At 41.7% G+C, this 18,254-nt stretch overlaps 1 protein-coding gene across 1 annotated transcript in view; it reads left to right on the forward strand.

Annotated features, from left to right (window-relative positions):
• The first annotated feature begins 884 nt into the window (after nt 1-884).
• kif5ab (kinesin family member 5A, b) overlaps nt 885-18,254 on the forward strand; it is a 60,567-nt gene continuing 43,197 nt past the window's right edge. Inside the window, exon 1 of the mRNA XM_056436452.1 lies at nt 885-1,304. Within this exon, the coding sequence (XP_056292427.1) occupies nt 1,176-1,304 (129 nt within the window). The 5' untranslated portion in view covers nt 885-1,175. The remainder of the gene's footprint in view (nt 1,305-18,254) is intronic.

Consider the following 18,254-nt stretch of genomic DNA (forward strand, 5'->3'; position numbering starts at 1 on the left):
ATTCTCATTAAAATGCAAATGCAACCATTTCAAATGTAAACCTGTTGTAAGTGATATAGCCGTATATTCTCTCTTATTGTGTTTGTTGTCTATATATTTTACGCCAAGAGGAACTATGGCAGAACCCACATATCTTTATAAAAACAAATACAGTATGATACTCATCATTAGTATAGTTAGCCCGTGAAACCGTTGTATAATGTCTATTGTGGCTAAACATCTGTGAAAATACAATTTAAGCATGATCTAATGAACATTTAGTTGTTTTTTTGGGAAATTTCTTGAGGCCTATCAAGCATTTTTTTGTGTCTTGACCTATTGGGACTACAAGTCAGAACATTTTCGCTGCACCAACTTCGACCATTCTGTCTTGTAATCGGTCTGAATGCAAGTGCAGTGACACATCAATGGATTCCGGCCTATCCTTTAAAATCTCCGGGTAAAAATTATGGAGCGTTGGGTTTTCACATGACCTAATTTTTCATGCAATGCGACCCGTCTGGTTCAGACCTGACACAAAATAACCTAGATATGCTCTGCTCAAAGGCTATTTCCAACATAAATCATCTCACCGGATGCAACAAGCATCAACTTTCTGTGCTCCCCGTGAAGCTGAAGTGTTTAATGGTTGAAAGTGAACTTTTTCCATCCAGGCCAGTATAGTTGTGGTTGCGGGAATAAAAAGCAGAGTTGGAGCTCCTCTCCTCGGCCCCTCTGCTCCGTGGTGCTGATGAGGGAGGCGTTTGAGCCTCTACCAAGCCCCGCCCCCAGTGAGAGTCACTGGCATGACAGCGATGCAAGGCATGCCTCTGAGCAGCCACTGCCACCCGGACCAGCTTGGAATACACTCACCATCTACAACTCTCCGTCTGTTCTACGCCGCTCAACTGGACCCGACTTAGGTTGAGGATATTAGAAAAAGGAAACTCTCTCAAACGGGTTCTTTCTTTACGTTTCTTTAATGAATTCGGCGTTAGTCTCCCCCAAAAAACTCGTAGTTCATTCTTCCCCAAATGTTTCGCTTGCCGGTCTCGCTTTGCATGTGGGTATAGCCGGTGGTTTCAGCCTGCGTCCTGGTGGTTTACGGGAAAAGGTTGCACGGGGAATATTTGGTCTTTAATTTAAATTCCTCACTGTTTTTTGGCAGCGCGTCTACTATTTTTTTTACCACTACGATGGCAGATAATAACGCAGAATGCAATATCAAGGTTTTGTGTCGGTTTCGTCCTCTGAACAAGTCGGAAATTACCCGCAGAGATAAGTTCATCCCAATATTTCAAGGTGAAGATACTGTCGTCCTCGGGGTAAGTTATCTTTTAACGATCTCCGTCCTCGTTGTGGCTGCATGCAGTCGGCGTGCTCTAACGCTAGGGGTTTCACTTCTCATCTCACACGTCAGAAAATGACCAGACAACACTGAAAGCTCTAAGGCTTCTGGAAGGGATCAAACTAAGTAGAGCCCTTATCAATATTCTGATCAGCATCATTCAGATGTGTGTTGCAGTGCAACAAGGTGGATTAAACCTTGCAGGAAATAAAGCTCAATCAAATTGATGAATAGCCTCTTAAGTCATGTCCTCAGATGAGCTTCCCAAACCATCTCTTGTTGAAATAAAGCCCAAGATCAATAGATTCCACAAGCCTGAGCTTATACCAGCATTGAGAAGATCTTAAAAACTCATTATTTTCTTGGCCCCACCTCTGAGATCCCACAATGTCTCATTGTTTGTTTCTTCTGTAGCATGATTTGCCGGATTTTTAGTGTGTTTCCTGGATCAGAAGATTATGAAGGATGGATTGATTGTTGTTGGTGTATCTCTGCAGTCTGCTAAAAACGAATTGTTGCGGTATCAGGTGCTGCAAATCTAATGAGAGTCGACCATAATTAAGCTCTGCAGGGTGTTTCTGTCCAGTCAATAGATTTAAATTGCTGCTGATGATTACTGTCACTGGCATTGTAGCGGCGTGTGATGAACCGAGTTGTGATTAATACGTACCAGAGGCTGAGGTTAACAGCAGGAGATCAAGAGTGCTCTAAATGCAAATGTTCTCGTTGTTTAGATGTAAAGTACATCAGGGCCCACGCTACACACACATATATATACACACACACACACACACACACACACACACATACGCATATGGCCTGAGAGTTGACTTGACTTGATGAAGACAGCCGAAAATCCCTATATCAGCTTACAAATGTTATCACATACACACATGCACATGCACACGCACACACTCACAAACAGATTGTAATTCAAGGCATGGTTGGTGTTAGCAGCACGATATCTTCCTCCATCAGATTGAATGACCAAATCACATCATTGTGATGCTATTTGGGAGGGGCAGGCTGTCAGTATGACTTGAGTATTCCTGCTTCAATCTGGGGAACTGTATTTAAACATATTCTGTGTGTGTTTGAAGGCAGCAGATGAATGGAAAATTCGCGCAGATGTTCTTTCTTGTATATTCTCAGTTTATTTAAAACTCTGGCATTTTTATATTCGAAAGAGTATCTTGAATCATTGTCTTTCAACCACGTGTTTGATGTCAGCGCTTCTGTTTCATTCAGGCTGCATTGTTTTAGTGTGCACCTCATAGTCATCTGCAGATGATGACAGCTTAAAACAGTGTGCAGGGATTGAAATCCTATTAACCAATTAAGGGAACTGTGATCTGTCATTATGCCATGAAAACGTGCACACTGCACGGCTACCCACCAAGACTTCAGGATGGCAGCAGGAGCCATCAACACTGATAATGTCTGGAAACAGAAGCTCTCTTCTTATATGCCCAGTCACTTCATGTACATAAATTAACTTCCACTCAGATGACTATATGATCACAGATGCATGCACACAGTTTTCCTCTTTCTGAATGCTTGGGAGGTGTAATGCGTAGGGTTTTTAGTTGTGTATCTGCTATCAGAGGGAGTGATTTCCTTCTATAGCATCTCTCTAGGAAGTTGTAACAAAATATGTCTTCTGAGAGTTGAAATGCTTTGGCCGTCAGGTTGGATGAGGATTTAAAATATTAGGCTGGCATGGGAGCAGGCATGCTGCAGAGATCCCGTAGTGACAACTAAGCGCTCGCATTCTGACAGTTGGTAAAAACAATTTGCATCTGGGAAGCCGTGATGGCCCCACGTTTGTCTGCCTGAGAGGAAGGCTCCTTCCAGAACTTGTTAACTGACATATGCCATGATTTCAGCTCTTGAGTGATGGTTTGACTGATGGAGGAGACTTGGAAAGATTAAATATCTAGGAAGATGGCGTCTTGGTGTGCTCTGAATTGATGAAGGAACGTCTCTGGGGGCCTCAACACATTGGGGACCAAGGGGAGTCTGACTGATGTGCAGAGATTTCATCGCAGAGTCAAAAAGCACACTGAAACAAGTTGAATATGAATTGTGAAAACTTGAACTCAGACATGCACTTGAACTTTACACATCAACATCAGCTTTGCATCTTCTACTCAAACAGGGATCACTTCAAGCAAGGTTACACAACTGTTAAATTGACAACACGGAAATCCCTACATTTGCTCAAATATTTTCAATTGGTGCCAAAAAAACGTTTACATAGTTTTTTTGGCTTAAACGCCTGTAGTCGTAAAAAAGTCGTAAAAATAGCAAATAAATATTGCTCACACAGCAATATCTCTCTGTATATTTCTGACATAGGCCTCCATAAGCTGGTCATACCAAACAAAGTAGGCGCGCAGATGCAAGAGTATAACAATTGACTAAGGATAGCTTGTGAATTTGTGTTTATATTTCTTCGGGAAAGATTGTGTTTTACTCAATTTGAACATTTACACAACCTTAAAAAAAAGAGAAGATTTAGATTTGGACTACATGTTGTTCTCCATTCAGTCTTGAGTGACATTTCTGGCTCTTTAGCGACTAAACGCTGCCATATGTTCACGGGCTACACACCACCGTTGTCTGTCTAATGGTTTCTGCTGGGCAGGTGCAGTGAGTTTATGCCAGTTATGATTAGAGCGGTGAGACGGAATACAAAATGCCAGACTTTACATATTGAGCTGAAAGATGCTAAAACGCACAAGAGAGCTCACGGTAACTTGAGAGTCTGGTTCCAGTTTGAAATGAGCCACCAATGTCATAATATACAGTCAACTGATGCATTGCCAGTATAGAGATTTTATTTGTGTAGCTTTAGAGTCCTAAAAACTCAACTCAGTTGGTCAAGACTCCACTCAGACATCACCTCAGTGACTTGGATTTGCATTTCAACCGTAAGTGCTCGAGACTTCACTTGAACTTTAGGTTTTGTGACTTCACTGCCAACATACAAGAAGTACTATTCTGCATTCACTTGGCATCAGGATTCAGTTCCGGTTCTCTGAGGCGTGGAGCATCAGTGCAACACGATGCTGCACCAACACAACTGAGCAGAATCACTCATTCAAGCCTGAAACCAGCAATGCAGCGAATGTTGGATCTTCAGAGAAACACGTCACATTTATAGAAAACATGTCATACAGGTAAACGTGCATCCCTAAGTTAGACATCCAGGTTCCTGAAGAGTTCCTTTGAAGCACTTTCAGACACCGCGACACCCTTTCCCCCACAGGCCGTTTCAGCAATACATCACACACAACAATGCATGTGTTAATTCGTATTGCTTTGTTCCTTTTGTCTTTTTTCCTCTCTTATGCCACCTGTGGAACTCGCAGCACTCACTGGCTGTGTGACAGCAATGAGCATACTCAGCCTGCACTGTCCAGACCTGGGCCTTTGTATTTACTCCACAGTGGAGTGACACAGCTGTCTCTGCTTTTTCATTGTCTGGAACAATGTGCCGTCACAGGGGCCAGATTGTCCCTCCTAATCTTCTGGCAGGCGAAAACGACAACCACTATGAATCGCCCTTTGGATTCAGTTCTATGAATAATAAATAATCGCGGTTGCCTCCAAAGCAGCAAGATATGGAATTTCCTTTCTCTTGCCCGCGAGGCAGTGACATATAGATATCTGGGGCTCGAGCCATACAAGCGAGCTGTACACATGCTAGGTTTATGAAAGATACATTGTATGCATATATGCATAATTTATGTGGCAGTATATGATAATAAGATATGAGTTAACAGTCTATGTGAAACAACTGCATTTTACGACCTGCGCTATTCCCCCTGTGATGGATTGTTGTCATATCTCCTGAAGATGTGAGAGCTTACGGAGCCTCGGTAGTACTGAAGAGGGGAATCAGCATCGTTTCCTTTCCTTTTGTCCAGAATGAAATACCGATATGGTTCATTTGGCTGCTGCTGTTGTAAACCTTTGTGAATATTCTTGGCTGCATGCTTAGTGTGAATTTAGCTTCGGGGGGTAGTATGACATAACTTCTAAACACAGATCATTATATCCCTCTCCACGTCTAACAATTTTAAACGAGCAAGAGGAAATGCTTAACAGTGGATTTTATTTTACACTGCAGTGCCTCTTCAACTGTAGGTCATTGTGTCTCTGAAACGAGGAGTCGCTTTAATCATGGACCATTACTTTCTGATATTAGAGGTACACAGCAGTTCCAGACTGTACGTTTTGCACTAAAATACAGAAACAACAAGAAAAGCCTCCTTCCCCATTGTGTTTCCAACACTACCGGCCATCATCCTGTCAGACTCGACCTTGGGGCGTGAGCACATTCTTCTGCTTGTCTGCATGTTACTACATAGCTATGAATTAAAACTCCCATAAAGTCCTTAACCTTTACACTGACCTCCTTGTCATTGTCTTCTATAGCCGTTTGATCTTTTGTTTTCATTGACTGTGATAGATTTCGAGGTAGATGAACTTTGTGATGAAATGAGTCCAATTGAAATGTGCACATTAAAGAAGTATTGATTTTCTATTTTCTGCACCCCATTTATAATTCTATGGATTACCTCTCCTTGGTAGCTGTTCCCTTGCTTGCTTACAAGCCCATATAAACTTTTGGGTGTTAAAGGCTGCTGTATTAACTGCGGCAAAAAACACCTTGCTTACATTTTTAGGAAGAATAGAGGAATAACAAAAGTCTATTCAAAAGGTTCACATGAGAGAGAGTTTATTCTGCTCTAAAGCTCACCCGTTGCATCCAGGCGTTTCTACTTCCTCAAAAGAAAGCATTTATTTCCCCTGAAAGCTTTTTCTGAGATTTGTAACAATGCGTTAGGATCAGTTGTGCTACTGTGGCAGAAAATAGGCATGTCGTATTTTTTTTAATCAAGCGATTATTCATGAGCGGCCAATCTAAGACGTCTGTCTGAATTCGGATGGAGCTGCGACTCGTTCCCTGTCGGGCTTGTGGAGCTAATTCTCTTTTCTTACCCTGCCCGTTTCTTGATGAGGCGTCAAGTGGGGAAAACAGCTGCGGTTGGGACAAACTGTTGACAGTGCATGGATGGCGGGCGCAGAGTAAAGTTATCTACCTTTACCTCGTATATTTTGTTATTTATAGAGCCACTCGAGATGGTTTCTCCTCAAGGATATTTCTTCGCGGTGGCTGCCTGCAGACCAAACAGTCACAAATGGAGGTCCAAAGGGCTCCGCTCATCTGCACCCTGCACCCTTTAGTAATCTATTTCTATCAATGCAGTGCACACACCCTATCCAATTAGGCCGTGTAATGGGATTGCTGTGTAGGGTCAAGACATGCACTCATTTCTCTTGTTGAATGCCGTCATCACAACAGCTACCATCAGACCTCCAGGGATCAGACCTCCCTCTCTCGCTCTCTATTCCTAATACACACTTCACTGTATTCCTCTCTGACTCGTTGTTTTTCTTGGTATAAGGATTTTGCGGCTCATTTTCCTCATGACTCAGCAGCGGTTTTAGGCAGATGTGAGAGGAGAAGCTCAGCATCGTCTGTCATCTCATTAAGTTAGGCTGAGTTTAGTGGGTTTTGATGGCGTCAATATGGAAGCGCCTGTCAGTCCGGAGTCATGGGAATTTTAAAGGATCTTTTTGACTTTGGTGAGGGTTATTCCACTCCAGTCCAGATATGTGAGAATTTCCGAAATAAGAAACATATACACGCTGAGATTCACTTTGCTGCATTTCAAGAGAAAAATCGGTATTCTAACCACCACAACTTTATTGTCACGAATTCCCCACCTTCCTAGTTAAATTCATCCTGCTTACATGTTTAATTAACTCTCCTGTCATCCTCACCTGATTGTCCCTCATTCCCTTCACCTGGTCCTCACGCCCTTCTCACCTGCAGCCCATCCCCTCATTAGTCCCTCACTATTTAGCTCCCTCACTTCCACTTGTCCTCTGCCAGATTGTACTGTAATGGTTACAGGTACTGGAACCCAAAAGAACAACAAACACAGGAATGCAGGAGGAGGCTGTTTACTAGTGATGGTGAGATGAAGCCTCATGAGGCATCGAACCACTTCAGCCAATTGGTTCGAGAAAGGGTTCATTTCTCGAAGCTTCATGTGCTCACGAAACCACCTGCTGGCCAAGTGTATAATCACAGGCAGCTGTATCTGAACCACATAATGTGATGCATTGAATTTGTGTGTCTGTTATGGCTGTTGGGAATGACTATGAATTACAAAAATGTATGACCAAATCATTTCTGTACATAAATTATCACATATGTGCATGATAACATATTTTTTGAATGTATTCTGTGTGTAAATGTTCCCAAAATGGTTGTAGCCTATCATATGATATGGCAGGTTGTGTAATAATGTTATGTCACTTTAGGAAAATGGCATGGGCTTAAGCAGGCAGAGGACAGTGAATGTGTGTGTAACTAGAAAGAGGGGACTGAATATGCGTGTGTAACTTGGACAGTGATGTACAGGACAAGGGACATTTTATTCATTTTTATTCAGAAATAACAGTTTCTCAACAGTTCCATCTTATCACCTCTCCTTCTCTCCTCACTCTCCAAACTATCTCTCTTTCTAAACTCTCCAAACTCAACCAACAACCCACATGTTGAATCGAGCCTGAGAGGTTTATATTGCTGTCAAAACTCCCGGCAATATCTGAACCACTTCCCGAAGCAGTCACGTGGTACAGCCGGGCAGCGAGGCTTCGGACGTCATCATTTTTGGCTCCTCCCCTAAATGAAGCAAGCCTCTATACGCGCTTCGAGGAAACGCCCCCTCCATGACTCGACACACGCTTCGAAGCGTCGGCACATCTCGTAACAACACTACTAAATAGTGAGGGACTAATGAGGGGATGGGCTGCAGGTGAGAAGTGCGTGAGAACCAGGTGAAGGGAATGACAGGAGAGTTAATTAAACATGTAAGCAGGATGAATTTAACTAGGAAGGTGGGGAATTCGTGACATTTATGGCTGCCTAACATGTACTACTTTGAACTGCAAGTGCCTAATCTAGCCACAACCCATACCAATATCAGTGGCGGCTCGTCCATAGGGGGCGCTAGTGCGCCGCCCCTCTTAAAATTTGGAGATGAAAAAAAAAGAAGAAAAAAAAAATCCTGTCAAAAAACATATGCCAAATCATTTAAATAGTAAATATACCGTGTTGACGCGCTAAATGTGTGTGGGAGACCGTAAGCCCCTGTCAACAACCACTTAAGTTAATGTGAAAAAATATAATATATCGCCATTATCACGGAGAGAAGCCCCTCCCCTTTTTCGAGGCGCTGGTCTAACGTGTGTGTATGGCATCGATACAACATTTCAGTCGTTTTGGCAATGACCGGCTTCACATTGGCGGATGAAACCGGGAATCTTGGGGCGCACAAATGTGCGCACGCGATTGGATTATTCGGCAGATCAGAGACCCGTATGTTCCCTCAGCCCATAGAGCAGTGTTGCCAGGTCCGCGGTTTTCCTGCAGAATCGGGCCACTTTTGAAGTGTTGCTGGTTGAATTTTTGTCCTTGGTTCGGTAGACCTATTTTGCATGCAAATTACATGAATATCTTTAAATAAAAATCCATATTTTAAATGAAATAATTTATTCATACCCAAATCCTACCAAACTGACTCCAGATCAGCACGTACACACATTTTATTTATGATAATATACTGTATCTAATTACACAAGGCCATTTTAGGACCTAGGTGAAATAACTTGAGGGAAAACTGCTTTTAATGCTGGCAAACTAAATATATGTTGTTACTTTGTAGATATTACAATACATTTGGCAATGATAGCAATGCTGTTGGACTTTAAAAGCAGTGTATATGGTTTGGCACGGGCATTTTTTTTGTTTGTTTGCCAACTTGAAAGAGAGGCGGGCTAAATTTCTTTACAAGTAGTGGGGCCAATGTACAATGTGATGCATCTCTTTCTGAATCCAATGTTTCGTTTGTTTCGTTGTTGTGGACAGTGTTGAGCGCTGTGTTCTTGAAATAAAGCTTTGTTACAATATTCTACTCAAAACCTCTTTTCTTCTATTTAAACCGCGCCGCCCAACTGCGCCCCCCCCAAAAAAAAATGTCACCAGCCGCCACTGACCAATATGCAATATGCCAACTGCCCCTTCTCATCTTTCCCCTAATATTAACATTATACGGACTCCAATTTAGTGAGTGGCCACACTCGACAGCAAATTAGCTGCCAGTTCCTTCAGCTCATCTTTATTTTTAGTCAGCGTGCACACATGCTAGGGTTAGAAAAGCGTGTGCCAGTTCGTCAGCGTGTTTCCTGCCCATCTCTCTCCCTTTATGACGGAAGTGGGCTGTGACTAGCAGGCTTGTAGCTCCGGGGAACGTTAATGGAGCATCCTGTCCTCATTAACCACGGCCCTACCCAGGATATTGCCTGGTCGTCATGTCTGCCCTCGGCGTCTGTGGGCAGTACAGCGTAACCGGCTGCACACATGCTCACACACGTGTGTGTGCACTTGCCAAGGCCCCATGGACAGTTGGTGCTGTATTAGCCTGAAAGTAGATCAAGAAGGAAATCCCAAGCCGAAGAGAGAACCATCCCTGCACTTTGCCTGCCCAGGACTATGTTTCCTCCAATTAATCACAGTTTAGTTTATCGATCTGACTCTATAGCACATTGACATCTACCCTTGGTCACCGATTCGCCCCTTTCTCAGGGGAGCCATGCTTTTAAGAACATTTGCCTAAATTGATTTTAATCGTAAATCTAATTAATGATGTTTATACTACAATACATAAACAGAGACTTGGTCAATCCTGGCAATCGTTTGAATTTTTGCATCGCTCTAGATCTTTAAAAATGCCTCTCTGGCATGCAGTACCAGCTGTTTTCTTTGTGGCTCCAGGCAGGTAAATTCATAATAACGACATTCTGATTATTTTGCTCTTTTACTTTCCTTTTCTATCTCCCTGTGTTTCTAGTTAATGCCATATTATCCAAACTCCCAATACCATTCACTTTTTTTTTCTGGGGGCCTTTTACTATTCAAATTACCTCGATGCACAGCTCAGTCGTTAGTTGTAGCTGAACACAATCCTCTTTACCGTGTTGTTGATTTTTACAGCAAATTAAAATAATTGCTTCCTACTATTTCTTGGATTGCTTCATTTTTCATTCAGCTGTTTCTCCAGTCCTACTAGCTTTAATAATTTCCCCAGCGTACACAAGATGATATAAATGTGTGCTTATGTGCCGTATTTTCCCATCTTCCATCCTAAATCATAATTCATTCACTGCCACATGTAGTCATAAACCGTGCTCATTGTCGTCAATGGCATAGTTGGTGGATTATTGCCTGTGTCTTCCTTGGGCTGCTTCTGAGGATCAGTCACAGTGTTGAGGGTCTGGTTACCTTCGCATTGAAAATGCGGAAGGTTATGTTTTGATCGCCGTGTATTTATTTATTTGTATGCGTGTTATTCGCATAACAAAAAAAGTTTTAAACCGAATCGCATGAAATTTGGTGGGATGGTTGGTTATTATCCGGGGACCATTTGATTAGATTTTGGGATCGATCGGGTCAAAGGTCAAGGTCATGAAAAGGTCAAAATCTTCTTGAATCGCATCAAATTTGGTGGGATGATTGGTTATTATCCGGGGACCATTTGATTAGATTTTGGGATCGATCGGGTCAAAGGTCAAGGTCATGACAAGGTCATGAAAAGGTCCAAATCTTCTTGAATCGCATGAAATTTGGTAGGATGATTGGTTATTATCCGGGGACCATTTGATTCTATTTTGAGATCAATCGGAACAAAGGTCAAGGTCATGACAAGGTCATGAAAAGGTCCAAATCTTCTCGAATCGCATGAAATTTGGTAGGATGATTGGTTATTATCCGGGGACCATTTGATTCAATTTTGAGATCAATCGGATCAAAGGTCAAGGTCAAGGTCATGGAAAGGTCAACATCTTCTTTTTACCATAGCACGGTCAATTTCTATCCAATTGACATGCAACTAATGCCAAAATGTTCATAATTCAATGCCCAATCTTGTGATATGCGAAGGTATGCGCTCTACCGAGTGCCCGTTCTAGTTTCAGATTGAATTAGAACTGTGGACCAGGACAACACAACACCTCTATTTCAATTTGGCACAGAGCGTGGAGATGTCTCCATTATAAGTTGCCTGAATTATCATTTCATTGTAGCATAACTCCTCGCCTATATTCAGTTGTCTGGGTTTACTGTATGTATACTAATTTAATTACTGGTATAGTATGAAAGTAGATTTGTGTCTTTATTACGCAAACAAAAAAAAGGTTTTGAGAGCTAATTTCTCATTTGTAAGTATATTAATAGTTAGTTTTGCTAATGAAACTGCGAAAAAACTAAAAGAACGAAAAGCTGAAAGAAAAAAAACAACCAAAAAACTAAAAACTATGAGTTGAGTTTGGACGTAGTGGGCGGGGCATATGCTGCTGAATGAGCAAGGAGTTTCTATTGGTGGGTTTGACTTACTCTTGGCTCCATGCGCTAACGGGAGGTCACGGTGAGGACATGGAGGTAAATTGGATCATATTGCTCTGTTTTGTCAAAAGTATTTTAAATGTAGCACTTCAATTTTTTCATGTTGTTAGTCCCGTGGAGTTTCTTTTTTTAAAGAACGACATGGAGGGCTGCTGTGTTGACATGCAGCCCCACTTTCTGCGAGCATGTAACATTAGCTCAAACATTTAAAATACTCTTGACAAAACAGAGCATTATCATCCATTTGTGTTTTTTTTTCAAATGTTTTTATTTTGAGAGCAAATGTTTTTGATTTGCAGCAACAAATTCTAGTTTTAATCAACAAAACTAACAAATAATCTACTTACAAATGAGAAATTTGTTCTCAAAACCTTTTTTGTTTGTTTGCGTATTAAAGACCCAAATCTACCTTCATAGTCTCGAGGAATCCAGGTCTTCTTGAGAGCTTTCTTTCTGATCATGGCTTCGCTCTGAAGAAGAACACAATGAGGTAAAATTATACTTGTGATAAATGAAAGCAAAGACTATTCCCGCATTGATAAGTGTTGATTAGATTATTTCACACATGCAGTGCTGTAAGAGCACTTGGGCATGATGCTTTAGTTTAAGGTAAGCTTGCTGCCTGAAAAAAAAAGTTTTCCTCCGTATTTAATGCTAAATGTGTTTGGCTTTTTCCGTGTCGTGCCGAGGCAGCGCAGACAGAGACAAAGCTGCTGTCAGGATGTGTAAATACATTTTGACTGGATTTGCTTATACGCAGGTGGAGCTCAATGCAGGTGACTGCTGGCTGAAATAGAGGGAGTGACTTTAAGTCCACAAAGCCTAGTTTCTTCCCTTTAAAAGTCCACCTAATATCTCAGATTGTGATCAAAGCTCTTTGCTCCAGGCTGAGGTCGCTGATCCCAATTCATGTTAATCTACTTATCTCTATCACAAGGTTCATTTCTATTTGCTGTACGGTTTCTATAAATCTATAATGTTGGAGGCTGGAGGCCAAATCATAAATGACATTGGAGACGAGCACAGAAAGAGTCAAAGTGTCACCTCGATGATGAGGCATCTTTTTCATCCCAGAAAAGTGTTTTCTGCTCTTCTTGCTCTTTCCTTTACTCTTTCCCTCGTTCAATTATTTTTGTTTTCTCAGTATCTGCAGTTTCTTCATTAAGGTCGATTTGAACTCTGTATCATTTTCAGTGCGCTTTGCTTTTATAAGGTCTTCTGGTGACCGTGTTTACACGCACTCGAATAACTGGCTTAGTCGGACTGAAATCGAATTATCCGTTTCATGTAAACACCTTTGTTCGACTATGTGCGGTCCGACTACGATCCGATTAACACCCCTGGATAACTCGATCCGATCCGGTTGATAATTCGACTATTGCGGCATGTAACGGTGAATTGGATTAGGAACTGGACTTTGCGTCTTTGCGCATGCTTGAGATCCCGCCGCCCTCCTCCCTCCCATGTCGTGACCCGGAAGTCGAAAGAGTCGAAAGAGACGATAATGTCACTATTAACATCATGCAAGAATAGTAGAGGGATGTAGCTTCTCTGCTCTCTGTTCGCCATCTTTCTCGAAATGTTGAAAGTTGTTGTTGTTGTTGGTAGTGGTGAAGAGGTCAAGCGGAAATGGCTGTATCACCACGAGTTGTAATGAAAACAGCGCCACCTATTGTATCGGATATGACATGCTTTCGGCCAATGATTCGAATTACTCACTGCCATGTATATTGGGATACTAGCAGATCCCCCAAAAGATAGCATAGTCCGACTAAAGCAAGATTCGAATTATACCATCATGTAAACGCACTGAGTGGGTAGAGCTGGGCAACAACTATCTGAAAAATACAATATATGTAACTATATTATGATCTTAAAATAATGCTATTGATATAATATCGATATATTGTCCAGTCAAATATCAATTTAAATTTGTGGAATCCTTTTAGAGGGTATGATATAATATTTGGTTTTCAAGGCTGACACCAAACGAATATATACTTTATTTTATACCTTGCTTTGATGTATTTCTATAAAAGCCTCTTCTGTCTAACAGTATTAGCCAGAGTTCTCGAAAGTTACATGTTTTAAAACATAAACTGGTGTACAAGAACTTTGTCCAAGTAAAACTGTTTCATTCACAAAATAATCTCACCACTGAATCCGTTTCTTTAATGCTTTTCTTATTACATAATCTTCATCTGCAGATGGAATTTGTTCAGCTCTCATGGTATTGTAAATGTCTTACAGTCTGCCTCTCTGTCTCTCAATCAGGCGATAGCTCTACTTCATCAACCCCATTCTTGCCATTCTCCACCCTGTCCACACCTCCCTCATCTGAACTACATCAGTCTGCCTACTTTTGGCTTTTGATTAGTGGTTTTTTGTTAGTTTCAGCAATGCGGCTGCAACTTTACTGTTTTGGTTTACTCACACCACTGGTGTTGTTTTAAAATGCAGTGGGCAGCTGTTTTCAGCGAAACATTTATCTCTGAGATCTGTCCACACTCTAAACAACAGACACATACAGTCCGCAACTAGTTGTTTAGTGTAGCATTTAGCAGCTAATTAGCGAGATAATTCACTCTAGTTAAATTTGGCGTAGAGCTTGAGATGTCTGCGTGATAAATTGCCTGCATTAGGATTTCATTGGATTATCAATTCTCGCCTAAATTCAGTCTATACAGGTGGCTCACAGTACTGTGAATTACAATTGTATTTGAACATGTACTAATACACTTGGAGGTATAGAGGATTTGTTGGCTCTGTTATGAGCTTTCTTTCTTAACATGGCTTCACGCTTATTACCATCAGATGTTGGCGGAGACCAAAACCAGTGTTTGCCTTAAAGAGAGTAAATATTAGACCTGCGTTCATTAGGTGGACAAAAACATGACTCACAATTAATGATAATGATGCTCCGTAACAGCTGTGAGAAACTAACCAGTTTGTGATATCAAATTAGAGGTGAGGTGAATATGTCAGTGTTGTGTTCAATGAAAGGCTATTTCACGGGCCCGAAGGTGAGATTGTTTTGTCAATTCCTGTGTCAAAAGGTCAAGAAACAACATTTCGAACTCAACTGTCAACATTTAAATCAGGAACTACCTGATCCAATACAAGTTAACAAGGTTATGAACAAGACAGCCTTCAGTACTTGACTGTCTCTGATACGATGCAGACACTCTTCAGATGCGTAACTTAATAACTTAATATCTTAATGTTCAGCCTTAACAGACTGGCAGGTAGAGCTGCGATGGCACTTCTGGAGTGGATGTCATTTCCCAGACCTTTTCAGAGTGGAATAAAAGAATATTCATCAGCACGTTTATTGTCTTCTCTCTATCTTTTCTGTATTTTTCTGTCCATCATCTCAGTTCATCTGTCGTAGTTTGAATTCTTTCACACTGGATGTTGATGTGGCTCCAATGATCTGTCTCTCACTCCACCAATGTCCCGAGGGAGTTTGATGTTGCTCCTATTTTCTGGTCTGAAACTCTGTGAATAAAGCTCAATCTTCCGCTCCCTCTGTTCGCCACTCTGTCTCCTGCTTCTCCCATTCATCCTGATACATTATGCAGAGTTTGATGGGGGACTAATTGCTCCACTTCAATGTATGGATCGTTAATAAACAACTTGATGCAGTTAATGTCATTATTAGAATGTTAATACTGTGATGTGGATGGTAGAGTTGTGTTCCCTAAGCTAAGGCTTAAGCAAAACAGCAACATACATTTGCTTTGATCACGACAAATAGCTGCAAGACAACTTAAAAATAATACCACCACCATCGCAACTCGGCATTCAGTTGACACCACTTCGCCCTCAAGGCAGTGTGTGCCAGTTGACTCTGCCTAGACTTGTCAGCAGAGTGAATTAGAAAATGCAGTTATGTTTGGTAATATTGTGTGACTGGAGCACTTGCAGCTAAAAGGGATTTTCTGTTGTCGAGAGAATCACTAATGATGCTGTTATCTGGGGCTCGAAGCCTGATTAGCTTGACGGATGGAGCAGACATTGGCAGCATGAACTCTGCTTGTATGTGCACTTATGTGTGAGGAGAGACGGGGAGTTGATGAGTTTGTGTGTGTGTGTGTGTGTGTGGGGGGGGGGGGGGGGTAGACTGATACAAAGACGCAGAGTCTGATGAGGAAAAATAGGACCCCTCCTGCTTTTCTCCTCCTCTACCCTCCGTCGAGCTCACGTGCCATCACCAAACCACTGCAAAGGAGCCATGAAGCAAAACAGTGAACAGCCGTCGACAGCCTGCCTGTCAGCCCCCCAATGTGTAGGAGGAGGAGGAACACATGCTTCATCTTCTTACCTCATCCAGCTCTGCCTTCTAAAATATTGAGTTATATGTCTAAAGTTAGTGGGGGAGGGGAGGCGTTGGTGTGCAACAAGACTGAGGAAGAACGTGACAAGAAGTATGAGCGTGAATGAGATCAAAATGTGGAGGACTGCATAGGAAAGTATTGTTCACTTGCCACAAGTATTGACAGTCACCAATTATTCCCCATATGCTGAGTTGTTTTGTGCTTTAGCCTTTTCTTGTGTGTGTTACTACCTTCAAGACTGTCCTCACCAGATATGCAAAGGCATTGGCCAATCAATCAACTTGAAATGAGCCAAGTTGACATTTTCCTGACAAGTGACCTTTTGTGGCCGTGTGAATAAAGACTGTTGTCAGTCAGAAGCAACGGTGAAAATAGCTTGAGGTCATTATAGTGTAACAAAACCTCAGGTTGGGGTGGATGGTGGCAATACCACAACAAAGTCTGACTCAATATAAGAGAGTGTAGTTTGCATCATATCTTATAACCACGACTGATTTGTTTAACCGTTATGATGATGATTATGAGCTCAGCTTAACTTGAATGTGGCCCTGTGTTTTTTTTGTGAAAAATATTATGTTCACATTCACTGTTTCTCACCAAAACACATCAAATATATCCCTGTTGTCCAAAACACATGCATTGTTTATATCCATGTTTGCAATCTACTGTAGCAGTCTTATTCTTTCTTGCCTTTTCTTTGCACAATACCGTCAACTGTCAATCGTTGAAACAGCATGAAACTGGCAGTAGTAATGGGAATCCTGTCACCCGGGCACGGGATACAAACTAAATGCTTACCCACATATCAAAGCAATTTAATATTCCAGCAAATATTTGTTAAGTTAAGATATATTGGAGTAATTAGCAAAGAATAAAATTACTTTCCCACTGTGTGTGTGTGTGTGTGTTGTATTTCGAGCCTCCCTGTCCTTGGTTTTGCTTGCCGGCCTGGCCAGGCAGGCGTGCATGTTGGTGCATATGAGTCCCTCACTTTGAAACAGTTGGAGACTTAAGAGTTTGACCTCCAAACACAGTAATGTTAAAAGTGAGATGGCTGAGTGCCTGTTGAAGTGTTCAGCTGAAGGCGGCGAGAGAGGGCTAGCATTAGCAGGAGAGCTAGCGAGCTAATGATCACGCTGCATGGATTTCATTCACTCAGCAGAGTGACCTAAATCCAAGAAAAATCTCCTTACTAAGAGTTATTCAAATAACTATAGTGTAAAAATCAATATTCCAACCAACGAAAAAATATTCAAGATTAAGGGGGGTGATGGGTGGGGTGTTGTGTGTGTGTGTGGGGTTCTGACTACACTGACAAGAAAACTGTCTTGTTATTCAGCTCATGAATAAATATTTAATACATATTTCATTGTTTGTAGACAATTTTGCTGTGACTGCACGTTGTATGTGTCTATTAGAGGTCTATCCGTGCCAAGCCCTCTGGTTAGAGAGGGGCCTTTGTGGTCCAGAGGGCATTGCGCTCTGTGTACCAGAGGACCTCTATCTAAATTCAACAGCTGCTGCTGAAACCCTTCGTCCCTTTTTTCTTCTTCCTTTCTTTCACTGCCTCTCGTTAACTCATTTTCATGCCTTCAGTCGATGGCCTCCTCCCCTTCTGTCAGCCTTGATCCCGATTGTATTTCATTCATATTATCTTTTTTTCGTTTCGGTTTATTCCGATTATTTCTAGATGTTTCTACTACAGCGTCGGCATGTTTTTCACTGCCAATAATTCTCACAGTTTCTGGTGTTTTTTTAATTTTCCCTTTGTCTCTCTGTGTATTGGTTTCTTTCTCGCTCTTTGCCTGCAACCCACCACCTCTTGTGTCTCCCGGCAGACAGCAGCAAATTGCAGGCTGGACAAGGCATGTGGGTGTTTGACATCGCACACAAAGCTGAGGGCCATGTACAATGTCTGCATGTACAAGCATAATTGTACTGTATATATTATGTGCACATGTTCACAAACACACACACACACACAGATACACACACTAACATATGCACACAAAAAAATGTGCTTCCTATTCCAGCTTTCGACGTCAGC

The sequence above is a fragment of the Pseudoliparis swirei genome, chromosome 18 (assembly GCF_029220125.1).
Source record: "Pseudoliparis swirei isolate HS2019 ecotype Mariana Trench chromosome 18, NWPU_hadal_v1, whole genome shotgun sequence".
Taxonomy (NCBI): domain Eukaryota; kingdom Metazoa; phylum Chordata; class Actinopteri; order Perciformes; family Liparidae; genus Pseudoliparis; species Pseudoliparis swirei.